At 41.1% G+C, this 27,809-nt stretch overlaps 1 protein-coding gene and 1 long non-coding RNA gene across 2 annotated transcripts in view; both read left to right on the top strand.

Annotated features, from left to right (window-relative positions):
- The window catches only part of LOC128652786 (calsequestrin-2-like), a 164,191-nt gene that overhangs the window by 20,649 nt on the left and 115,733 nt on the right, over positions 1-27,809 (top strand). Inside the window, exons 2-3 of the mRNA XM_053705719.1 lie at positions 11,271-11,355; positions 12,741-12,841. Coding sequence (XP_053561694.1) covers positions 11,271-11,355; positions 12,741-12,841 — 186 coding nt within the window. The remainder of the gene's footprint in view (positions 1-11,270; positions 11,356-12,740; positions 12,842-27,809) is intronic.
- On the top strand, positions 5,325-7,540 carry LOC128652787 (uncharacterized). Its single transcript, XR_008401302.1, has 3 exons — positions 5,325-5,556; positions 5,645-7,247; positions 7,463-7,540. It is a non-coding gene; the product is annotated as an uncharacterized LOC128652787 (long non-coding RNA).

The following is a 27,809-nucleotide window of genomic DNA, read 5'->3' as shown; positions in this document are numbered from 1 at the left end:
CACACTCTGTCACAGTGTGTCCCTGTCTATCTCCTGAGCTGGACAGATAGCTCAGCATGCTAAGGCACTATGGCTGAGTTCTGTAGCAACCCAAGGGTTGCAGGTTCGATCCCCGGCGAGGTCCACTCAGCCTTTCATCCTTCCGAGGTAGATAAAATGAGACCCTTACGGGTGATTAGCTGCACTTTACAAGTACCCAATACATACATACTGTGTAACATTATCTGCTACTCACACTCTGTCACAGTGTGTCCTCCTGTGTCACATTATTTACTACTCACAGTGTGTCCCTGTCTGTATCTCCTGTGTCACATTCTCTGCTACTCACACTCTGTCACAGTGTGTCCCTGTCTGTATCTCTTGTGTCACATTCTCTGCTACTCACACTCTGTCACAGTGTGTCCGTCTGTATCTCCTGTGTCACATTATTTACTACTCACACTCTGTCACAGTGTGTCCCTGTCTGTATCTCTCTTGTCATTTATATCACATTCTCTGCTACTCACACTCTGTCACAGTGTGTCCTTGTCTGTCTCTCCTGTGTCACATTCTCTGCTACTCACAGACAAGGACACACTGTGACAGATTATGAGTATCAGAGAATGTGACTGTCACAGTGGAGTTTATCTTGTAAAATGCATCACACAGTTTTTTTTTTTTTTTTTATTCAAACTGATTTGTAAGTGTTGTTAAAAGTGCACAGTTAATAAGCGGTTTATTTATCTGTTTCTAATCACATTACCCGCCCATACCTGACACAAGGACAGCTCACACCTACTCACAGCTTGAAACTTTATCACCCTGAGGCTGCTGAGAGACCCTTCTGTTTTTAACGTCAGTTCATGGCTGATTTTGCAGCTGTTTTCCAATTTGAAAGGCACAAGAAAAAGCACAAAGTGGCATAAAACCCATTTGCTTTATGATTCAGACAGAGCATGGGAGCTAATGAGCACATCAGTGATGACGAGAGGCATATATTTGCAGCTAGCTCCCAGTAGTCTACCTAGGTATGCTGTTCAATATATCAAGAGAAGAAAGCAAATGAGATAAATAAAGCGGATTTAGAAAGTTGTTTAAATGTCTGCTCTGTGAGAGCTTTTATAGATCAGACACAGATGCAATTTACTTCAGGATCACTGACAGAAGTAGGGCGAGATTACAAGTGCAAGGGTTTGCGATCCTCGGGCTTACCGTGGTATTGCAAGTTTAAGGTAAACACAATCGCGTCAGCGCAATCGTGATTTACCCTAGAATCCTTATCGAGTCCTCAGAACTATGGTTGACTGACAACAATAAAAAGTTGCTCAAAACACTTATAATAAACACATCTAATACACAGTACAGCTACACATATAATAACACATCTAATACACAGTACAGTTACACTTATAATAACACATCTAATACACAGTACAGTTACACTTATAATAACACATCTAATACACAGTACAGTTACATATAATAACACATCTAATACACAGTACAGTTATACATATAATAACACATCTAACACACAGTACAGTTACACATAGAAACATAGAAACATAGAAACATAGAATTTGACGGTAGATAAGAACCAAAAAGGCCCATCAAGTCTACCCATATTACATGTTACTTTTTCCTTAGGATAGCCTTATGCATGTCCCAGGCATTTTTAAATTCCTTTACAGTCTTTGTGTTTACCACCTCAAATGGAAGTTTATTCCATGAATCCACCACCCTTTCTGTAAAAAAATGCTTCCTCAAATTTCTCCTGAATCTACTACCCTCTAACTTTAGATTGTGACCCCTTGTTTTGGCATTTATTTTTTTGTGAAAAATGCTTTCAGCTTCTATTTTATTAAGTCCCTTCATATATTTGAAGGTTTCTATCATGTCACCTCTTTCCCTTCTATCCTCTAAACTATACATATTTAGATCATAGAGTCTTTCTTTGTATGTTTTATATTTTAGACCATGTACCATTTTAGTAGCCCTCCTTTGGACAGCTTCTAGTTTATTTATATCTGTCTTAAGATATGGTCTCCAGAACTGTACACAGTATTCCATATTTGGTCTAACTAATGATCTGTAAAGTGGCATAAGAACCTTGCTATTTCTGCTAATAAAATACACATATAATAACACATCTAACACACAGTACAGTTACACATATAATAACACATCTAACACACAGTACAGTTACACATATAATAACACATCTAACACACAGTACAGTTATACATATAATAACACATCTAACACACAGTACAGTTACACATATAATAACACATCTAACACACAGTACAGTTACACATATAATAACACATCTAATACACAATACAGTTACACATATAATAACACATATAATACACAGTACAGCTACACTTATAATAACACATCTAATACACAGTACAGTTACACATATAACACATCTAATACACAGTACAGCTACACATATAATAACACATTTAGGGCCCGTTCCGATATGCAGCGTCGCCCACAAAAGCCGGCGACACCGAAATTTGCGCTGGTTTGGTATCACATATACGGCATAACCTAGAAGTTACGCTCGTATATTTCTGCCGTCGCCCGTAGTTTTTTGGGCTATAGGCAGGTATACCAAACCAGCGCAGTTTGGTATCCAATATACAGCGTAAGGACTTACGTGGCGAAAATGGAGAAATCTTACTCCATTTTCACCTCGCCACAAAATGCAGCCGTAGTAAGCCTTACGCTGTCTATTGGAGCCCTGTAACTCCCTAAACTAGCTGCAAAATAAACCTAACACCTAACGCATGCGCAATGTCTACCTGTCAACTGCGATCCCCCGTCGCAATCCCTAATAAAGTATTTAACCCCTAAACCGCCGCACCCGGACCCCGCCGCCACCTACATTAAAAGTATAACCCCCTAATGTGATCCCCCTACACCGTCGCAAGCTACATTACATACCCCCTAATGTGAGTCCCTTACACCGCCGCCATCTACCTTACCTACCCCTAAACTGAGCCCCTACCCCGCCGCCATCTATTTTAAAAATATTAACCCCTAATTTAATCCCCCTACACCGCCGCCAGCTATATTATCCCTAATTATATTAGGGTTAATATAGTTAATATAGTTATTATATTATATATATTAACTATATTAACCCTAATTATATTAGGGTTAATATAGTTAATATCGTTATTATAATATATATTAAGTATAATAACCCTATCTAACGCTAACACCCCCAACTAAATTCTTATTAAAATAGATCTAATTAATATTAATATTATTAATTAAAATATTCCTATTTAAATCTAAATACCTATAAAATAAACCCTAAGATAGCTACAATGTAATTAATAATTACATTGTAGCTATTTTAGGGTTTATATTTATTTTACAGGTAACTTGGTATTTATTTTAACTAGGTACAATAGCTATTAAATAGTTAATAACTATTTAATAGCTACCTAGTTAAAATAATTACAAAATTACCTTTAAAATAAATCCTAACCTAAGTTACAAATACACCTACACTATCAATAAATTAAATAAACTACAAATATCTAAACTAAAATACAATAAAATAATCTAAACTAAATTACAAAAAAAAAAAACACTAAATTACAAAAAATAAAAAAAATATTACAAGATTTTTAAGCTAATTACACCTATTCTAAGCCCCCTAATAAAATAATAAAGCCCCCCAAAATAAAAAAAATTTCCCTGCCCTATTCTAAATTAAAAAAGTTCAAAGCTCTTTTACCTTACCAGCCCTTAAAAGGGCCTTTTGCGGGGCATGCCCCAAAGAAAACAGCTCTTTTGCCTGTAAAGAAAAAACACAATACCACCCCCCAACATTACAACCCACCACCCACATACCCCTATTCTAAACCCACCCAAACCCCCCTTAAAAAAACCTAACACTACCCCCCTGAAGATCTCCCTACCTTGTCTTCACCCAGCCGGGCAGAACTCTTCATCCGATCCGGGCGATGTCCAATCAAGCGGTAGTGAAGTCTTCTTCCATCCGGCGATGTCTTCAATCAAGCGGCAGTGAAGTCTTCTTCCATCCAGCGGTCTTCTTCCATCCGGCGATGTCTTCAAGCAAAGCGGCATCTTCAATCTTTCTTCGCTCCTCCGCCGTAGAGCATCCATCCGGCACGAAAACTAAACGAGGAATGAGGTACCTTTTTTTGTCATCCAAGATGGCGTCCGTCGAATTCCGATTGGCTGATAGGATTCTATCAGCCAATCGGAATTAAGGCAGAAAAATCTGATTGGCTGATTTAATCAGCCAATCAGATTCAAGTTCAATCCGATTGGTTCAACCAATCAGCCAATCGGATTGAACTTGAATCAGACTTACGGCACTTTAGCCTCTGACGGCGCCGTATATAGGATAGCTCGAGTTGCGAGCTGAAACTGCGGGCGGCGGGGGTTCCCTCGCTTGCGCCGCAAACTACGATCTTTATCGGATCGCGCCCCTAATACACAGTACAGCTACACATATAATAACACATCTAATGCAATTATTACAAATATATTGCAAACAATAGTTATAAGGGCCGCCAAAGAGCTTTAACAGAGATACACACACACACACACACTATAATTGTTTAAAAAAAGAAAAAAAAAATCATATATATGTAGCAATATTTCATTATGAATAAATAGAACAAATTCAGTTATGTTAAGAACATTGGAATAGGAAATATTCATATTTTCATGTAGGGTTAGCGCTAATGAGAATATGCGATGGTGTTTGGGCGAGAGTTGTTTTTTTCCCCCACTGTCTTCTATGAGTGAATGTGAATGCTGTATTCCAAGTTCAAGTATCAATCTAGCGGAAGCGCAACATTCCTCTCCACTTGTAATCTGGCCCTTAGGAGTGTGAGTGAGTGCTAGCTCTGCAGGTAAGCACAGGTCTGTAGGTGTGTGAGTGAGTGCTAGCTCTGCAGGTAAGTGCAGTACAGGTCTGTAGGTGTGTGAGTGTGTGCTAGCTCTGCAGGTAAGTGCAGTACAGGTCTGTAGGTGTGTGAGTGTGTGCTAGCTCTGCAGGTAAGTGCAGTACAGGTCTGTAGGTGTGTGCTAGCTCTGCAGGTAAGTGCAGTACAGGTCTGTAGGTGTGTGAGTGAGTGCTAGCTCTGCAGGTAAGTGCAGTACAGGTCTATAAGTGAGTGCTAGCTCTGCAGGTAAGTGCAGTACAGGTCTATAAGTGAGTGAGTGCTAGCTCTGCAGGTAAGTGCAGTACAGGTCTATAAGTGAGTGAGTGCTAGCTCTGCAGGCAAGTGCAGTACAGGTCTGTAGGTATGTGAGTGAGTGCAGTACAGGTCTATAAATGAGTGTGTGCTAGCTCTGCAGGTAAGTGCAGTACAGGTCTGTAGGTGTGTGAGTGTGTGCTAGCTCTGCAGGTAAGTGCAGTACAGGTCTGTAGGTGTGTGAGTGTGTGCTAGCTCTGCAGGTAAGTGCAGTACAGGTCTGTAGGTGTGTGCTAGCTCTGCAGGTAAGTGCAATACAGGTCTGTAGGTGTGTGAGTGTGTGCTAGCTCTGCAGGTAAGTGCAGTACAGGTCTGTAGGTGTGTGCTAGCTCTGCAGGTAAGTGCAGTACAGGTCTGTAGGTGTGTGAGTGTATGCTAGCTCTGCAGGTAAGTGCAGTACAGGTCTGTAGGTGTGTGAGTGCTAGCTCTGCAGGTAAGTGCAGTACAGGTCTATAAGTGAGTGAGTGCTAGCTCTGCAGGTAAGTGCAGTACAGGTCTATAAGTGAGTGAGTGCTAGCTCTGCAGGTAAGTGCAGTACAGGTCTATAAGTGAGTGAGTGCTAGCTCTGCAGGTAAGTGCAGTACAGGTCTGTAGGTATGTGAGTGAGTGCTAGCTCTGCAGGTAAGTGCAGTACAGGTCTATAAGTGAGTGAGTGCTAGCTCTGCAGGTAAGTGCAGTACAGGTCTATAAGTGAGTGCTAGCTCTGCAGGTAAGTGCAGTACAGGTCTGTAGGTGTGTGAGTGAGTGCTAGCTCTGCAGGTAAGTGCAGTACAGGTCTGTAGGTGTGTGAGTGAGTGCTAGCTCTGCAGGTAAGTGCAGTACAGGTCTGTAGGTGTGTGAGTGAGTGCTAGCTCTGCAGGTAAGTGCAGTACAGGTCTGTAGGTGTGTGAGTGAGTGCTAGCTCTGCAGGTAAGTGCAGTACAGGTCTATAAGTGAGTGTGTGCTAGCTCTGTAGGCAAGTGCAGTACAGGTCTGTAGGTGTGTGAGTGAGTGAGTGCTAGCTCTGCAGGTAAGTGCAGTACAGGTCTATAAGTGAGTGAGTGCATGCTAGCTGTTGTGTTAATACAGAAGAACATTAGCCATGTCTGGTTTAAACAAATTAACCTCTTGTTTGCTGCATTTCTTGCACCACCATTTCCCTTATTTAGAGGAGAGAATATAGTTTTTAGTCTGCAGACAAATCTAGCCACGGTAATTCTATTAGTAAAAAGTGCATTGTTTTACTGTTACCTGATAAAGACAATTAGCTACAGATATGTAGCAGCGTTAAACACGGTCATTATTTGTTTGTATAAAGACAATTAGGGACATATGTATCAGGGTTAGCCTTGAGAAGTCAGCAGGTGCATTTGCAAGTCTGAGAATTAGAAAAGCCATAATTTTCTGAGCTAAAATTACATGAAAAGGGGGCAAAACAAATAATGAAAGTATATTGCACAGTTTTTTTACTGCACGTAATTAAAGGAGTCACTGTATCAGGGGCTCTACATATTTTGGGATGAAAACAGTAAAAACCCACCCGAGCCCCCACATGGTATTTGAGCACAAATGAAAACTGAATGGGCTGTGCCATTGTGTCATTATCTGTGACATGCGTCATTGTCACTGCAGCCCCTGTCACTGTCTGTCAAAGCCAAGAGAAAGCACAATGCTAGGGAGAAGTCCCGGGGGTTTCACCAGACATGTGACCCTGCGACAGCTGCCTGTATATGGGCACAAAGTGCTCAAGGTAACAAATGTTACGGGATTCCCAGGCAGCAAAATATTAGCAACATATTTACCCCAAGAGAGCAGTGACCGTAACCAAATTCACTGTCTAAATCTTTATAAAATAGTAAAAAGAGTGCAGTATCTCACAGGTGTGAAGGTGTGTGAGTGAGTGCTAGCTCTGCAGGTAAGCACAGTACATCACAGGTCTGTAGGTGTGTGAGTGAGTGCAGTACATCACAGGTCTGTAGGTGTGTGAGTGAGTGCTAGCTCTGCAGGTAAGCACAGTACATCACAGGTCTGTAGGTGTGTGTGCGTGTGAGAGAGTGCTAGCTCTGCAGGTAAGTGCAGTATATCAAAGGTCTGTAGGTGTGTGAGTGAAGTACATCACAGGTCTGTAGGTGTGTGAGAGTGCTAGCTCTGCAGGTAAGTGCAGTACAGGTCTGTAGGTGTGTGAGTGAGTGCAGTACATCACAGGTCTGTAGGTGTGTTAGTGAGTGCAGTACATCACAGGTCTGTAGGTGTGTGAGTGAGTGCTAGCTCTGCAGGTAAGCGCAGTACATCACAGGTCTGTAGGTGTGTGTGTGCGCGTGTGAGAGAGTGCTAGCTCTGCAGGTAAGTGCAGTATATCAAAGGTCTGTAGGTGAGTGAGTGAAGTACATCACAGGTCTGTAGGTGTGTGAGAGTGCTAGCTCTGCAGGTAAGTGCAGTACATCACAGGTCTGTAGGTGAGTGAGTGCTAGCTCTGCGAACTATCTAAGAGACTAGTGCATCTAAAAGCAGCAAACAAGCAGATTTCTTGCCAAATAAAAACATGATTTTATAACAATGACTTTTTAGTTAATAAACCAATCTTTAAAGTTATAGCACTAGTGGTCTATAGTAAGCGTATACGTCACTAATGAGTTAATAATAAAACATTAAGTGACAATTAACTAAGTTTAGAAGTGAGAGAGGTGAGTACCATAGAAAGTGCCAACCGCTTGTCTATCTGTCCTTTATCTGTCTGTCCTTTATCTGTCTGTCCGTCCTTTATCTGGATGATAGAGACAAAAGATTGGAACTTTCTTTGGGAGATTGTGATTTTGTTGGTGAATTAAAATGTATCACAATCTTCTGAAGGAAAATTCTCTGTGGGACCAATACGGCAACAACCCATTGCTGATAAGTCTCTTTGGTACTTGTTAGGTGTTGTTTTCAGGGGGGGAGTGTCAGTCAGGACTAGGCCTCGGGCACACCGTACCAACTGGAAATTAATATATTATTTGATAAGGATGTCCTATAGAACAGCACTTCAGACCACGCAACAAAGAGTCTAAAACCATTCTCCTTTATTGAAAGGTACAATGCATGTCTTATAGACAACAATTACAGCATACAGGGTTAACATGATGACCACGTTATGACCACGTGATTTTACACAGTGTTTGTCAGGAAAAATACTAGCTAAAAACAATATTTCTATAGTCATAATAAGAAATGCATCTAGGACCAAAGCAAGGTTATTTGAGCATCTTGTAGAGATAATGATTTCCAGGCACCTTGCCCAGAACATCTGCAAGGCCAAAACTAGCTCTAACACACTAATAACAAATATGTATTTCTACAGAATGATTGCTATAATAAATATTATTCAGACAAGATGGATGGCAAAGACAAAATGGCAGTTAAGAACAAGATGGTGCTTGTCATGCTAACAATAATTCCTAACAGTACTCAGCTCTCTCAGTTAGACTTAGGTAACATTATGTTTTATTATACATTCACAGACAACAGGAGAATACAAATTAAACTGCATTGAAATTGCTGCAATTTGATTTGTGTTGAAATACCCAGGTGCCCTGTATGAAGCCTGACAATACTCCCCACAATGTCATTACTGCCCAGCAGAAACAACTCCCAGGTTTTGCCGTTTTCTTCCGCATTTACCCCTAGATTACGAGTTTTGCGCTATAGAGTGTGCAAAACGAACGCAACAAAAGTTGCGTTATTTCACCCTCCATATCGCTGCCATTACGAGTTTCTGAAAAGCCTCCTTGTGCGTGCAATATGGTGGCGTTAAGCTCCATACCGCACAAAATCCAAGGGCTGCTTTGACGTGCTCGTGCACACTTTCCCCATAGACATCAATGGGGAGAAGGTGTTAGAAAAAAACAACACCAGAAGCATGGAATGAAAAATCTCTGTAACGCAACCACATTGATGTCTATGGGGAAAAAAAAAAAGTTACATTTAAACCTAACACCCTAACATAAACCCCAAGTCTAAACACCCCTAATCTGCTGCCCCCAACATCGCAGACACTAATAACCTATTAACCCATATTCCGCCTCTCCCCGACATCGCCGACACTAATAGTTATTAACCCCATTCCGCAATTCCCCGACAACACTGCCACTATAATAAATTTATTAACCCCTAAACCTCTGGCCTCCCACTTCACCGCCACTAAATAAAATAAATTAAACTATTAACCCCTAAACCTAACAACCCCCTAACTTTATATTAAAAATACAATATCCCTATCTTAAAATAAAACAAAAAACTAAGTTTAAACTAACAATTAGCCTAACATAACTATTAAACTAAACTATTATACTAAAATTAAAATAACTACCAATTAAAAAAAAAAAAACTAAAGCTAACACTACTAAAAATATTTAAGTCTAAAATGACAAAAAATACAAAATTACGAAAAATAACAAACAAAATTATCAAAAATAAAAACAATTACACCTAATCTAAGCCCTATAAAAATAAAAAAGCCCACCCAAAATAAAAAAAACCCTAGCCTACAATAAACTACCAATAACCCTTAAAAGGGCATTGCCCTAAAGAAATCGTCCTTGAAGACATCCGGGGAGGAGAGTCCTCTTCATACGGTCACCGCCGTACACTGGATCTTCAATGCAATGAAGCCTTTTCAAAATGGCGTCCCTTGCATTCCTATTGACTGATTTGATTCTTGAAATTCAAATTAGCCAATAGGATAAGAGCTTCTGAAATCCTATTGGCTGTTCAAATTAGCCAATAGGATGAGAGCGACTGAAATTCTATTGGCTGATTTGAACCAGCTGGATGAAGACTTCTCGCCGCCTGAATGAGGATGGATGTCCGGACTTCAGAAACTGAGTGGATCTTCGGGGGTTAGTGTTAGGTTTTTTTGGGTGGTTTTTATTTTTAGATTAGGGTTTTGGGCTTTAGGTAAAAGAACTGAATGCCCTTTCAAGGGCAATGCCCATACAAATGCCCTTTTCAGGGCAATGGGTAGCTTAGGTTTTTTGTATTTTAGGGGGTTGGTTGGGTGGTGGGTTTTACTGTTGGGGGGGCTCTTTGTATTTTTTTCCAGGTAGAAAAGCAGATTTCTTTAGGGAAATGCCCTACAAATGGTCCTTTTAAAGGCTTATTGGTAGTTTATTGTAGGCTAGGGTTTTTATTTTTATTTGGGGGGGGGTGGATTATTTTTATAGGACTATTAAAATAGGTGTAATTGTTTTTATTTTTGATAATTTTGTTTGTTATTTTTTGTAATTTAGTGTTTGTTGTCTTTCGTAATTTAGTATTTTTTATGATTTTAGACTTCTAATTATTTTTTTTAATTGGTAGTTATTTTAATTTTAGTATAATAGTTTAGCATAATAGTTATGTTAGGTTAATTGTTAGTTTAAACTTAGGTTTTTTTAATTTCACAGATAAGTTTTTATTTATTTTAAGATATAGATATTGTAATTTTAATTTAAAGTTAGGGGGTGATAGGTTTAGGGGTTAATAGTTGAATTTATTAGTGGCGATGTGGGGGGGCTGCCGTTTTAGGGGTTAATATGTTTATTTAGTAGTGGCTATGTGGGGGAGCGGCGGAATAGGGGTTAATAACTTTATTATAGTGGCGGGGATGTGGGTGGTCGGGCGGCAGATAAGGGGTTAATAAGTTTCAAATAGTGTTTGCGATGTGGGAGGGCCTCGGTTTAGGGGTTAATAGGTAGTGTATGGGTGTTAGTGTACTTTGTAACACTTTAGTTACACTCTCAGATGGCGGTATAAGCTGTAACGCAAGCATTTTAGCCTGACCGCACAACCTGTAATACCAGCGCTATGAGTGCAGGATTGACGTTGCGTTACAGGCTAAAATGTGTGCGGTATAGCTATACCGACATGACTCGTAATATGCGTTCATGGCCATTATGCAGAAATTGCCATTTTTTCAGCGTTAAAACCGTAAGGCACAACTCGTAATCTAGGTGAGGTCTGTGTCCTGTGGTTTAAGGACTCTAGTCCTCTGTCTAATCTATTCTCATGGTCCTATCTGTAACATAATGTATCTCTCCCCAGCTGACAGCTCAGGTTCTGGAGAAGAAGCATGTGGGTATTGGCCTACTGGACCCGAAGAAAAGCTCAAAGATCGCCAAAAAGTTAGGTAAGATCACTAATTCTGCCCCGGCTCCCTCTGCACCTCTCCTGCTGCCCCCAGCTCCCTCTGCACCTCTCCTGCTGCCCCCCAGCTCCCTCTGCACCTCTCCTGCTGCCCCCCAGCTCCCTCTGCACCTCTCCTGCTGCCCCCCAGCTCCCTCTGCACCTCTCCTGCTGCCCCCCAGCTCCCTCTGCACCTCTCCTGCTGCCCCCCAGCTCCCTCTGCACCTCTCCTGCTGCCCCCAGCTCCCTCTGCACCTCTCCTGCTGCCCCCAGCTCCCTCTGCACCTCTCCTGCTGCCCCCAGCTCCTTCTGCACCTCTCCTGCTGCCCCCAGCTCCCTCTGCACCTCTCCTGCTGCACCCAGCTCCCTCTGCACCTCTCCTGCTGCGCCCCCAGCTCCTTCTGCACCTCTCCTGCTGCCCCCAGCTCCATCTGCACCTCTCCTGCTGCCCCCAGCTCCATCTGCACCTCTCCTGCTGCCCCCAGCTCCATCTGCACCTCTCCTGCTGCCCCCAGCTCCTTCTGCACCTCTCCTGCTGCCCCCAGCTCCTTCTGCACCTCTCCTGCTGTCCCCAGCTCCCTCTGCACCTCTACTGCTGCCCCCAGCACCCCCTGCACCTCTCCTGCTGCCCCCAGCACCCCCTGCACCTCTCCTGCTGCCCCCAGCTCCTTCTGCACCTCTCCTGCTGCCCCCAGCTCCATCTGCACCTCTCCTGCTGCCCCCAGCTCCTTCTGCACCTCTCCTGCTGCCCCCAGCTCCTTCTGCACCTCTCCTGCTGCCCCCAGCTCCTTCTGCACCTCTCCTGCTGCCCCCAGCTCCTGCTGCCCACAGCATCTTCTGCACCTCTCCTGCTGCCCCCAGCTCCTTCTGCACCTCTCCTGCTGCCCACAGCTCCTTCTGCACCTCTCCTGCTGCCCCCCCAGCTCCCTCTGCACCTCTCCTGCTGCCCCCCCCCCCAGCACCTCTCCTGCGGCCCCCCCAGCTCCCTCTGCACCTCTCCTGCTGCCCCCCCAGCTCCCTCTGCACCTCTCCTGCTGCCCCCAGCTTCATCTGCACCTCTCCTGCTGCCCCCAGCTCCTTCTGCACCTCTCCTGCTGCCCACAGCTCCTTCTGCACCTCTCCTGCTGCCCCCCCCCAGCTCCCTCTGCACCTCTCCTGCGGCCCCCCCAGCTCCCTCTGCACCTCTCCTGCTGCCCCCCCCCCAGCTCCCTCTGCACCTCTCCTGCGGCCCCCCAGCTCCCTCTGCACCTCTCCTGTGGCCCCCCCAGCTCCCTCTGCACCTTTCCTGCTGCCCCCGGCTCATACTGCATCTCTAACTTGAGCACACTTTCAGCAGTGCCATGAGATCAGTAGCAGCACAGTGTATACTGACATCTTCTGTCCCCGCAGGATGTAACGAGGAGGGAAGTCTATACGTCTTTAAGGACGACAATGTGATAGAATTTGATGGGGAGCTGGCTGCTGATATCTTGGTGGATTTCCTACTAGATGTGAGTCTAGCACCCCAACTTACCAGTTGTGCCCAAATAATACCCCCAGCTACACACCCAGTTGTGCCCAAATAATACCCCCAGCTACACAGCCAGTATAAAACACCCCAGCTATTTACAATAAAACAACCCTTGTATCACCCTATATACGTAAATACCAAACCTAGATATAGCTGGATTCCCCTACACAGACACCCCTTATTGCTAACACACATTTACAAGATGGCACAAACCTATTGCAAGTACTTGCCAGTGTCTGTCAGCTATAGCTGAAACATGACGGATGCAAACGGCAAAGTGAGCTGGTCATGCAGAGAAGTGCAAAGCATTACATAGGTATGGAGATGACCTCGCAGATATGGTGAATATGGTATTACTAGGTTGCAACATTCAGACCAAGTTACTACAATAGTTTTTAAAATACATTGCAGGACAACATGCTTATCGTCTGACTAACCTTGTGCCAGAAACTCCAAACTTAACACAAAACAGTATTAACCACAGCAAGTTATACATTACTAATATAGAGGGACTGCGTGTGTGCCTAGCTATACACTGCTGATAAAGAGGGACTGTGTGTGCCTAGCTATACACTGCTGATAAAGAGGGAATGTGTGTGCCTAGCTACACACTGCTAATAAAGAGGGACTGTGTGTGTGCCTAGCTACACACTGCTAATAAAGAGGGACTGTGTGTGTGCCTAGCTACACACTGCTAATAAAGAGGGACTGTGTGTGTGCCTAGCTACACACTGCTAATAAAGAGGGACTGTGTGTGTGCCTAGCTACACACTGCTAATAAAGAGGGACTGTGTGTGCCTAGCTACACACTGCTAATAAAGAGGGACTGTGTGTGCCTAGCTACACACTGCTAATAAAGAGGGACTGTGTGTGCGCCTGACTATACACTTCTAATAAAGAGGGACTGCGTGTGTGTGCCTAACTATACACTGCTAATAAAGAGGGACTGTGTGTGCGCCTGACTATACACTGCTAATAAAGAGGGACTGCGTGTGTGTGCCTAACTATACACTGCTAATAAAGAGGGACTGTGTGTGCGCCTGACTATACACTGCTAATAAAGGGAGCCTGTATGTGTGCCTAGCTATACACCGCTAATAAAGAGGGACTGTATGTGTGCCTAGCTATACACTGCTAATAAAGAGGGACTGCGTGTGTGTGCCTAACTATACACTGCTAATAAAGAGGGACTGTGTGTGCGCCTGACTATACACTGCTAATAAAGGGAGCCTGTATGTGTGCCTAGCTATACACCGCTAATAAAGAGGGACTGTATGTGTGCCTAGCTATACACTGCTAATAAAGAGGGACTGCGTGTGTGTGCCTAACTATACACTGCTAATAAAGAGGGACTGTGTGTGCGCCTGACTATACACTGCTAATAAAGGGAGCCTGTATGTGTGCCTAGCTATACACCGCTAATAAAGAGGGACTGTGTGTGTGCCTAACTATACACTGCTAATAAAGAGGGACTGTGTGTGTGCCTAGCTATACACCGCTAATAAAGAGGGACTGTGTGTGTGTGCCTAGCTATACACCGCTAATAAAGAGGGACTGCGTGTGTGCCTAGCTACACACTGCTAATAAAGAGGGATTGTGTGTGCGCCTGACTATACACTGCTAATAAAGGGAGCCTGTATGTGTGCCTAGCTATACACCGCTAATAAAGAGGGACTGTGTGTGCCTAGCTACACACTGCTAATAAAGAGGGACTGCGTGTGTGCCTAGCTATATACAGCTGATAAAGAGGGACTGTGTGTGTGCCTAGCTACACACTGCTAATAAAGAGGGACTGTGTGTGTGCGCCTGACTATACACTGCTAATAAAGGGAGCCTGTATGTGTGCCTAGCTATACACTGCTAATAAAGGGAGCCTGTATGTGTGCCTAGCTATACACTGCTAATAAAGAGGGACTGCGTGTGTGCCTAGCTACACACTGCTAATAAAGAGGGACTGTGTGTGTGCCTAGCTACACACTGCTAATAAAGAGGGACTGCGTGTGTGCCTAGCTATATACAGCTGATAAAGAGGGACTGTGTGTGTGCCTAGCTACACACTGCTAATAAAGAGGGACTGTGTGTGTGCGCCTGACTATACACTGCTAATAAAGGGAGCCTGTATGTGTGCCTAGCTATACACTGCTAATAAAGGGAGCCTGTATGTGTGCCTAGCTATACACTGCTAATAAAGAGGGACTGTGTGTGTGCCTAGCTATACACCACTAATAAAGAGGGACTGTGTGTGTGCCTAACTATACACTGCTAATAAAGTGGGACTGCGTGTGTGCCTAGCTAGCTATATACTGCTAATACAGGGACTGCGTGTGTGCCTAGCTATATACTGCTAATAAAGAGGGATTGTGTGTGTGCCTAGCTATATACTGCTAATAAAGAGGGACTGTGTGTGTGTGCCTAGCTATACACTGTAAATAAAGAGAGCCTGCGTGTGTGCCTAGCTATATACAGCTAATAAAGGGAGCCAGCAGGTCTGTGTGTGTGCGCGCATTGCTATACACTGCTGATAGAGGTAGCCTGAGTGTGCCTAGCTATACACTGCTAATAGAGGGAGCCTTACTTTAACATTACTTGCACATTACTCAGGTAGTACTAGGCATTACTCAGGCAGTACTAGGCATTACATACACATCACTCAGGTAGTACTAGGTATTACTCAGGTAGTACTAAGCATTACTCACACATTACTCAGGTAGTACTAGACATTTCTCACACATTAATTACACATTACTCAGGCAGTACTAGGCATTACTCACAGATTACTTGCACATTACTCAGGTAGTACTAGACATTGCTTGCACATTACTCAGGTAGTACTAGGCATTACTCAGGCAGTACTAGGTATTACTCACACATTACTTGCATATTACTCAGGTAGTACTAAGCATTACTTGAATATTACTCAGGAAGTACTAGGTATTACATACATATTACTTGCACATTACTCAGGCAGTACTAGGCATTACTCACACATTACTCAGGCAGTACTTGCACATTACTCAGGCAGTACTAGGCATTACACACACATTACTCAGGCAGTACTGGGCATTAACCACACATTACTCAGGCATTACTAACACATTACTTGTACATTACTCAGGCAGTACTAAGTATTACACACACTACTCAGGTAGTACTAGTCATTGCTTACACATTACTTGCACATTACTCAGGCAGTACTAGGTATTACACACACTACTCAGGTAGTACTAGTCATTGCTTACACATTACTTGCACATTACTAAGGCTGTACTAGGCATTACTCCCACAACTTGCAGATTACTCAGGCAGTACTAGGCATTACTTGCACCATTATCACAAGAATAACAATGGCACTACTTAGGATATAAAAAACGTTCCCCTTTGTATAATTATTTATAATAATGGTTTATTAGGGAATGGTGCAGTACTAGGCATTGCTCACACAGTACTTGCACATTACTAAGGCTGTACTAGGCATTGCTCACACAGTACTTGCACATTACTCAGGCAGTACTAGGCATTGCTCACACAGTACTTGCACATTACTAAGGCTGTACTAGGCATTGCTCACACAGTACTTGCACATTACTCAGGCAGTACTAGGCATTGCTCACACAGTACTTGCACATTACTAAGGCTGTACTAGGCATTGCTCACACAGTACTTGCACATTACTAAGGCTGTACTAGGCATTGCTCACACAGTACTTACACATTACTAAGGCTGTACTAGGCATTGCTCACACAGTACTTGCACATTACTCAGGCAGTACTAGGCATTACTTGCATATTACTCAGGTAGTACTAGGCATTACTAACACATTACTTGCATATTACTCAGGTAGTACTAGGCATTAATTGCATATTACTCGGGCAGTACTAGATATTACATACATATTACTTGCATATTACTCAGGCAGTACTAGTCATTGCTTACACATTACTAAGGCTGTACTAGGCATTGCTCACACAGTACTTGCACATTACTAAGGCTGTACTAGGCATTACTTGCATATTACTCAGGTAGTACTAGGCATTAATTACATATTACTCGGGCAGTACTAGGTATTACATACATATTACTTGCATATTACTCAGGCAGTACTAGTCATTGCTTACACATTACTAAGGCTGTACTAGGCATTGCTCACACAGTACTTGCACATTACTAAGGCTGTACTAGGCATTGCTCACACAGTACTTGCACAATTACTCAGGCAGTACTAGGCATTACTTGCATATTACTCAGGTAGTACTAGGCATTAATTACATATTACTCGGGCAGTACTAGGTATTACATACATATTACTTGCATATTACTCAGGCAGTACTAGGCATTGCTTACACATTACTCAGGCAGTACTAGTCATTGCTTACACATTACTCAGGCAGTACTAGTCATTGCTTACACATTACTCAGGCAGTACTAGGCATTGCTTACACATTACTCAGGCAGTACTAGTCATTGCTTACACATTACTCAGGCAGTACTAGTCATTGCTTACACATTACTCAGGCAGTACTAGTCATTGCTTACACATTACTCAGGCAGTACTAGTCATTGCTTACACATTACTCAGGCAGTACTAGTCATTGCTTACACATTACTCAGGCAGTACTAGGCATTGCTTACACATTACTCAGGCAGTACTAGTCATTGCTTACACATTACTCAGGCAGTACTAGTCATTGCTTACACATTACTCAGGCAGTACTAGGCATTGCTTACACATTACTCAGGCAGTACTAGTCATTGCTTACACATTACTCAGGCAGTACTAGTCATTGCTTACACATTACTCAGGCAGTACTAGTCATTGCTTACACATTACTCAGGCAGTACTAGGCATTGCTTACACATTACTCAGGCAGTACTAGTCATTGCTTACACATTACTCAGGCAGTACTAGTCATTGCTTACACATTACTCAGGCAGTACTAGGCATTGCTTACACATTACTCAGGCTGTAATAGGCATTACTCACACACAACTTGCAGATTACTCAGGCAGTACTTGCACATTATTACAAAGAATAACAATGGCACTACTTAGGATATACAAAACGTTCCCCTTTGTATGATTATTTATGATAATGGTTTATTAGGGAATGGTGCTTGTACTTGTCATACATTTAACAACAAATCAGTAAAAAACTGAAAAGAGTACAAATGTAGCACTCATGAATGTTATAAGGAAATTTCAATATACAGCAAAGGAAGAAAAAATACATAAAACTTAACTTTTACTGAATTGGTTTAAAACTAAGGGTATACATATGCCATTAAAATGAGCACATGCCTTCTAAAGCTGGGCTATATATGGCCCTATCGTTAAAGGAAATCCTGTAGGGTCTCAAAGGTGTCCAATGGGTAGACACCTCGAGGCTGGCTAATATCTACCAGACCAGAAATATGTGAATTATATAGGTAGATGGTGCTAAGTTCCAAATATTATTATTATCATCATCATCATTATTAATTTGTATAGCGCCGCCAAATTCCGTAGCGCTGGGTACAATGATAGGGGTATACAATGACAAAGATTTGTGATACAATACAAAACATAACAAGACTAAACAAATCTAGCACAGGAGGAAGAGGGCCCTGCTCCGGAGAGCTCACAGTCTATAGGTTTAGGGTGCAGAGACATAAGGTTGGGGTAGCTTGTTACATCGGTTGTATTTGCAGCAGTGAGTAAGGCAGTTCATGTACATGTATTAGTTTGGTTTGGATGTGGGATGGAGGAGAGATGGTAAGTCTCTCTGAATAGGTGGGTTTTCAAGGATCTTCTGAAGCTATACAAGGTTGGAGACAGTCTAATGGAGCGGGGTAGAGAGTTCCAGAGGACAGGAGCAGCACGTGCGAAGTCTTGGAGGCGGGAGTGGGACTTAGCGATAACAGGAGTGTAGAGACGTAGCTCAGAGGTTGATCAGAGAGGACGGGATGGGGAGTATTTCACGATGAGAGAGGAAATATAGTTGGGAGTTAGACTGTTGAGTGCTTTGTAGGTTAGGGCTAATACTTTAAATTGTATTCTGGAGTGTATGGGGAGCCAGTGTAGAGACTGGCAGAGCGGAGCAGCTGATGTAGATCGTCGAATTAGGTGGATGAGTCTAGCAGAAGCATTCATAATAGATTGGAGGGAGGAGAGGCATTGTTTTCGAAGGCCATTTAAGAGTAGATTGCAATAATCAATGCGTGACAGGATGAGGGAATGAATAAGTATTTTTGTAGTAAGGAAGGGATGAATTCTGGAAATGTTGCGTAGGTGTGAACGGCAGGATTTGGTAAGCGTTTGTATATGTGGGTTGAATGCGAGTTCTGAGTCTAGTGTGACCCCAAGGCAGCGGACCTGGGGTGAGGTGTTGAGAATAGAGTCTCGAACCGTCAGAGCATTCACGTTAGTGGGATACTCAATACCTGTACCTGTTATTTTCCTGTATTAATGCATTCTCAGGAAATACCAGAGACCTATACCATTAGGTTTTACTGTTAGTTATAACTTACAGATATGTAACTCCAGATGCTAGGTTCTAAAAATATATAAAGCATACTTGTTGTGGGGTTATTAAATACCTATACCTGTAATTTACTGTATTAATACATTCTCAGGAAATACCAGAGATCTATACCATTTAGTTTACCGTTAGTAATAACTTACAGATATGTACCACACTTCAGATGCTGGGAGGTTTGATTAAAAGGAATACAACTGCAGATTTGTTTAGCAGCGGTATCTCTTTAAAAAGACAGGTTGTATCACTATTTGCTTAGATAAATACTACAATAAGTAAATATCATGGTATAGTAATTAGAATATTATTTATATATAGTTGAGTTCTCGATCATTGAGAGTCTTATAATAGCAGATGCATTTAAATAAAATTCAGTTGAATTCAAGTATGATTCTCTGATTAACCCCTTAGGAGAGCTGTATACAAAGTAATCACTGCAAAGCACATGTGATAGCAAATAGTCTGAATATGACACGTGATAGTAACGGTTTCAGCGAGTAAGAACAACTATGAGCAGACATAAGCTGAAATGAACTTGAAGTAAGGTAAGTAAAAACAAACAGGTCTGTCCTGGAGTGGGAGGAGCCAAGATCCGATTTCAGATATAAATAAAGTATTAGCAAAAGTATCAAAACAGTCAATATGATTCATGAAATTCCTAGATATACAGCCTTAGCAGATGTAAATAGTACTAGAGTACCTTAGTATTTGTAGCTGAGGAGCTGCAGTGCTTCTGAGAAAGAGAGGATGTGATATTCAGCTGAGCTGACAGGAGCTATAGCAATCTGTAGTGGCTATAGCAATCTGTAGTGGCTATAGCAATCTGTAGTGACTATAGCAATCTGTAGTGGCTATAGCAATCTGTAGTGGCTATAGCAATCTGTAGTGACTATAGCAATCTGTAGTGACTATAGCAATCTGTAGTGACTATAGCAATCTGTAGTGACTATAGCAATCTGTAGTGACTATAGCAATCTGTAGTGGCTATAGCAATCTGTAGTGGCTATAGCAATCTGTAGTGGCTATAGCAATCTGTAGTGGCTATAGCAATCTGTAGTGGCTATAGCAATCTGTAGTGGCTATAGCAATCTGTAGTGGCTATAGCAATCTGTAGTGGCTATAGCAATCTGTAGTGACTATAGCAATCTGTAGTGGCTATAGCAATCTGTAGTGGCTATAGCAATCTGTAGTGGCTATAGCAATCTGTAGTGGCTATAGCAATCTGTAGTGGCTATAGCAATCTGTAGTGGCTATAGCAATCTGTAGTGGCTATAGCAATCTGTAGTGGCTATAGCAATCTGTAGTGCTGAAAAGGCTGCAAAACAATGTTTAGGCTTCTGCGTTGAGTAAGTAAATAAATGCATCCATCTGGAAACTTAGGAGAATCTGCAAAAGTAAACTTGTAGAGACCTTGACCGATTTATTAGGAAATCTGATAGTAAAGTTATTTGTAATCCGTTCTAGGAGAGCTCAGGAACAGACGAGTGTTTCAGCAAACACAAATCAATACTAACTGTGTGTACTCTATTTAAAGGGAAAGCAAGAGAGTGATGTCTCCAAGGTAAGAGAGAAGATTTAAAGGGGAAGTACTTAAAGAAATGAAAATGAGTCCTGACAGATGCTTAGTTCCAAATATATATGAAGCATTCGCATTGTGGGTATACTAAATACCTATACCTGTTAGTTTACTGTATTGATAAATTCTCTGGAAATACCAGAGACCTATACCATTTAGTTTACCGTAAGTTATAACTTGCAGATATGTAATGAAAAAGTACCCTACTTCAGATGCTAAGATCCAAATATATATAAAGCATTCACATGGGTGGGATACTAAATACCTATATCTGTTTACCGTGCTAATACATTCTCTGGAAATACCAGAGACCTATACCATTTGGTTTACCGTTGGTTAAAGCTCTCAAATATATAATGAAAGATGCTAAGTTTCAAATTTGTATAAATCATTCACGTTGTGGATCCCATCCTAAATCCCTTTATTCATCCTGTGATATAAGTTATGAGAACACACCTTTTAAATACGAAGCCTCATAATCCATAATTACATATTTCCTACGTTATGTTATTAAGATTTATGGTACAATATAGACTTACTAAAAATATGAACTTAGAAAATTTAGCTACATGTTACAGTATTAAATAATGTCAGGATAAGCCTTATTACAACGCACAACACATACAGTAATAGTGTTATGGACTTTAATAATACAAATTATATATCCAAAAAATATTCTATACAATAATTTTATTCTCAGCTTCATAGTTATAGGTATTCCCATAGATGGGCATTCTTATTGGTGGCTGCAATGAAAAACAGCAATACTGACCAATTAGAATGAGTAACACCCGTTCGTAAATATTCAAGTTATACATCCGATATCTGAGCTAAGCGATCCAAGCTAAGTCAAAACGAGCAATGTATAAACACACATCGGATTCAGCTTATATATACTGTATGTTTTTCACATTTTTATAGCGAGATATCTTATTTACAGACAATGTAGAATGTTATGTATACTGTGTACCAATCACAATACATTGTGATGATTGACAGCTATATGATCCAATAACAAAGAAGTATTACGGACATTTCCCCAATGAGAACTAACTCAATAAACATAGTATTATGTAAGCACATGACCGAATACTAAACATTATACTATATACAATCTAGAAAGTTATTAAACACAAAATCATTGAAAACGAGTAAAGACATGGTTTTAATCAATCTTAACTATATATACAATGAATAACGTAGAATCAGCCAATTGGAATACACTATAAGGATTGACCCACCATCACATCCAATCACCACTTCCGAAATATGTCAGGCCTCTAGATTCCGCCAATCCACAAACATCATAGGGTATTTAAACCTCACGAAGACAGAGTGAGACTGCCCTTTGAAAAAGCCACTACGGTGAAACGCGTCAGTGGCGTCCCCCTCTACCTTCCCTGTGTTTTGTTCATGTTTTAATTGCCATGCCTACTAACTTATTTACGATAACTAATAAGGTACTCTAGGTCATACCAACCGCTTTGAGGGTTTCCCTCACCACAGCTCACAACGCCAATTTGGCCCAGGCCTTTTTTAGCTAGGTAAACCCAATGGTATAGATCTCTGGGATATCCAGAGAGGTAGATCACTGGTTCCGTTAATTGGGAAGTGTGGTACATATCTGAAAGTTATAACTAACGGTAAACTAAATGTTATAGGTCTCTGGTATTTCCAGAGAATTTATTATTATGGTAAACTAACAGATATAGGTATTTAGTATCCCACCCACGTGAATGCTTTATATATATATTTGGATCTTAGCATCTGAAGTAGGGTACTTTTTCATTACATATCTGCAAGTTATAACTAACGGTAAACTAAATGGTACAGGTCTCTGGTGTTTCCAGAGAATTTATCAATACAGTAAACTAACAGGTATATGTATTTAGTATCCCCACAATGAGAATGCTTCATATATATTTGGAACTAAGCATCTCGATTGTGGTACATTTCCATAACATATCTGAAAGTTATTACTAACGGTTAACTAAATGGTATAGGTCTCTGGTATTTCCAGAAAATGTATTAATACGGTAAATTACAGGTATAGGTATTTAATAACTCCACAACAAGTATGCTTTATATATTTTTAGAACCTAGCATCTGGAGTTACATATCTGTAAGTTATAATTAATGGTAAAACCTAATGGTATAGGTCTCTGGTATTTCCTGAGAATGTATTAATACCGAAAAATAACAGGTACAGGTATTGAGTATCCCACTAACGTGAATGCTCTGTATATTTGGAACTTAGCACCATCTACCTATATAATTCACATATTTCTGGTCTGGTAGATATTAGCCAGCCTCGAGGTGTCTACCCATTGGACACCTTTGAGACCCTACAGGATTTCCTTTAACGATAGGGCCATATATAGCCCAGCGTTAGAAGGCATGTGCTCATTTTAATGGCATATGTATACCCTTAGTTTTAAACCAATTCAGTAAAAGTTAAGTTTTATGTATTTTTTCTTCCTTTGCTGTATATTGAAATTTCCTTATAACATTCATGAGTGCTACATTTGTACTCTTTTATCAGTTTACTGATTTGTTGTTAAAATTACTTGCACATTACTCAGGCAGTACTAGGCATTACTCACGTATTACTTACACATTACTCAGGCAGTACTAGGCATTACTCACGTATTACTTACACATTACTCAGGCAGTACTAGGCATTACTCACGTATTACTTACACATTACTCAGGCAGTACTAGGCATTACTCACGTATTACTTACACATTACTCAGGCAGTACTAGGCATTACTCACGTATTACTTACACATTACTCAGGCAGTACTAGGCATTAACCACACATTACTCAGGCAGTACTAGGCATTACTCACGTATTACTTGCACATTACTCAGGCAGTACTAGGCATTAACCACACATTACTCAGGCAGTACTAGGCATTACTCACGTATTACTTGCACATTACTCAGGCAGTACTAGGCATTAACCACACATTACTCAGGCAGTACTAGGCATTACTCACGTATTACTTGCACATTACTCAGGCAGTACTAGGCATTACTAACACATTACTTGCACATTACTCAGGCAGTATTAGGCATTACTCACGTATTACTTGCACATTACTCAGGCAGTACTAGGCATTACTCACGTATTACTTGCACATTACTCAGGCAGTACTAGGCATTACTCACGTATTACTTGCACATTACTCAGGCAGTACTAGGCATTACTCACGTATTACTTGCACATTACTCAGGCAGTACTAGGCATTACTCACGTATTACTTGCACATTACTCAGGCAGTACTAGGCATTACTCACGTATTACTTGCACATTACTCAGGCAGTACTAGGCATTACTCACATATTACTTGCACATTACTCAGGTAGTACTAGGCATTACTTGCACATCATTTGCACATTACTCAGGCAGTACTAGGCATTACTAACACATTACTTGCACATTACTCAGGCAGTACTAGGCATTACTAACACATTACTTGCACATTGCTCAGGCAGTACTAGGCATTACTAACACATTACTTGCACATTACTCAGGCAGTACTAGGCATTACTTGCACATCATTTGCACATTACTCAGGCAGTACTAGGTATTACATTCACATTACTTGCACATTACTCAGACAGTACTAGGCATTACTCACACATTATTTGGACAATACTAAAGCTGTACTAGGCATTACTCACACATTACCTGCACATTACTCAGGCAGTACTAGGCATTACTTGCACATTACTCAGGCAGTACTAGGCATTACTTGCACATTACTTACATTTTACTTAGGCAGTACTCACACATTACTTAGCTAGTACTAGTCATTACTAACACATTACTTGCACATTACTCAGGCAGTACTAGGCATTACACACACATTCCTCACACATTACTCAGGCAGTACAAGGCATTACCCACACATTACTTACAAATTACTCAGGCAGTACTAGGCATTACTCACACATTACTTGCACATTACGCAGGCAGTACTAGGAATTACTCACACATTACTTGCACATTACTCAGGCAGTACTAGGTATTTCCCACACATTACTTGCACATTACTCACACATTACTCAGGCAGTACTAGGCATTACTTACATATTACTTGCACATTACTCAGGCAGTACTAGGCAGTACTTGCACATTATTTAGGCAGTACTAGGTATTACTTGCATATTACTCACACATTACTCAGGCAGTACTAGGTATTTCGCACACATTACTCAGGCAGAACTAGGCATTACTTGCACATTACTCACACATTACTCAGGCAATACTAGGTATTAAACACACATTACTCACACATTACTCAGGCAGTACTAGGCATTACACACACATTCCTCACACATTACTCAGGCAGTACTAGGCATTACTCACATATTACTTTCCTATTACTCAGGCAGTACTTGCACATTACTCAGGCAGTACTAGGTATTAAACACACATTACTTGCACATTACTCAGGCAGAACTAGACATTACTTGCACATTACTCACATTACTCAGGCAGTACTAGGTATTAAACACACATTACTTGCACATTACTTGCATATTAATTGTACATTTCTCAGTCAGTAATAGACATTACTTTCACATTACTCAGGCAGTACTAAGCATTACTCACATTACTCAGGCAATACTAGGAATTACATACACATTACTTGCACATTACTCAGGCAGTACTAAGCATTACTCACATTGCTCAGACAGTACTAGGAATTACACACATTACATATACATTACTCTGGCAGTACTAGGGATTATACACACATTACTCAGGCAGTACTAGGTATTACACACACATTACTCAGGCAGTACTAGGAATTACATACACATTACTTGCACATTACTCAGGCAGAACTAGACATTACTTGCACATTACTCACACATTACTCAAGCAGTACTAGGCATTACTCACACACATTACTCACTCATTACTCAGGCAGTACTAGGGATTATATACACATTACTTGCACATTACTCAGGCAGTACTAGGCATTACTCCCACATTACATATACAATACTCAGGCAGTACTAGGAATTACATACACATTGCTTGCACATTACTCAGGAAATACTAGGTATTACACACACATTACTTGCACAATACATGTACATTACTCAGGCAGAACTAGGCATTACTTGCACATTACTCAGGCAGTACTAGGTATTAAACACACATTACTTGCATATTAATTGTACATTTCTCAGTCAGTAATAGACATTACTTGCACATTACTTTCACATTACTCACACATTACTCAGGCAGTACTAGGCATTACTCACTCATTACTCAGGCAGTACTAGTAATTACATACACATTACTTGCACATTGCTCAGACAGTACTAGGCATTACACACATTATATACATTACTCTGGCAGTACTAGGGATTATACACACATTACTCAGGCAGAACTAGGGATTACACACACATTACTCAGGCAGTACTAGGAATTACATACACATTACTCAGGCAGAACTAGACATTACTCACACATTACTCAGGCAGTATTAGGCATTACTCACACATTATTTGCACATGACTCAGGCAATACTAGGCATTACACACAAATAACATACACATTACTCAGGCAGTACTAGGAATTACACACACATTACTCACTCATTACTCTGGCAGTACTAGGGATTACATACACATTACTTGCACATTACTCAGGAAGTACTAGGTATTACACACACATTACTCACTCATTACTCAGGAAGTACTAGGTATTACACACATTACTCACACATTACTCAGGCAGTATTAGGGATCACACACACACACACATTACTCAGGCAGTACTAGGAATTACATACACATTACTTGCACATTACTCAGGCAGAACTAGACATTACTTGCACATTACTCAAGCAGTACTAGGCATTACTCACACATTACTCAGGCATTAATCACACATTATTTGCACATTACTCAGGCAAATCTAGGCATTACACACATTACTCAGGCAGTACTAGGAATTACACACACATTACTCACTCATTACTCAGGCAGTACTAGGGATTACATACACATTACTTGCACATTACTCAGGAAGTACTAGGTATTACACACACATTACTCAGGAAGTACTAGGTATTACACACATTACTTGCACAATACTTGTACATTACTCAGGCAGAACGAGGCATTATTTGCACATTACTCACACATTACTCAGGCAGTACTAGATATTAAACACACATTACTTGCAAATTATTAGTACATTTCTCAGTCAGTACTATACATTACTCACACATTACGCAGGAAGTACAAGGCATTACACACATTACATACACATTACTCAGGCAGTACTAGGAATTACACACATTACTCAGGCAGTACTAGGAATTACACACACATTACTCAGGAAGTACAAGGCATTACACACATTACATACACATTACTCAGGCAGTACTAGGAATTACACACACATTACTCAGGAAGTACAAGGCATTACTAGGAATTACACACACATTACTCAGGAAGTACTAGGTATTGCACACACATTACTCAGGTAATGCTAGGCATTACACACACATTACTCAGGCAGTACTAGAAATTACATACACATTACTCACACATTACTCAGGCAGTACTAGGAATTACATACACATTACTCAGGAAGTACTAGGTATTACACACACATTACTCACTCATTACTCAGGAAGTACTAGGTATTAATCACACATTATTTGCACATTACTCAGGCAAATCTAGGCATTACACACATTACTCAGGCAGTACTAGGAATTACACACACATTACTCACTCCTTACTCAGGCAGTACTAGGGATTACATACACATTACTCAGGAAGTACTAGGTATTACACACACACATTACTCACTCATTACTCAG

Source organism: Bombina bombina, chromosome 3 (genome assembly GCF_027579735.1).
Source record: "Bombina bombina isolate aBomBom1 chromosome 3, aBomBom1.pri, whole genome shotgun sequence".
Taxonomy (NCBI): domain Eukaryota; kingdom Metazoa; phylum Chordata; class Amphibia; order Anura; family Bombinatoridae; genus Bombina; species Bombina bombina.
The sequence above is the reverse complement of the archived record's forward strand: the minus strand, read 5'-3'. Positions and strand labels throughout refer to the sequence as shown.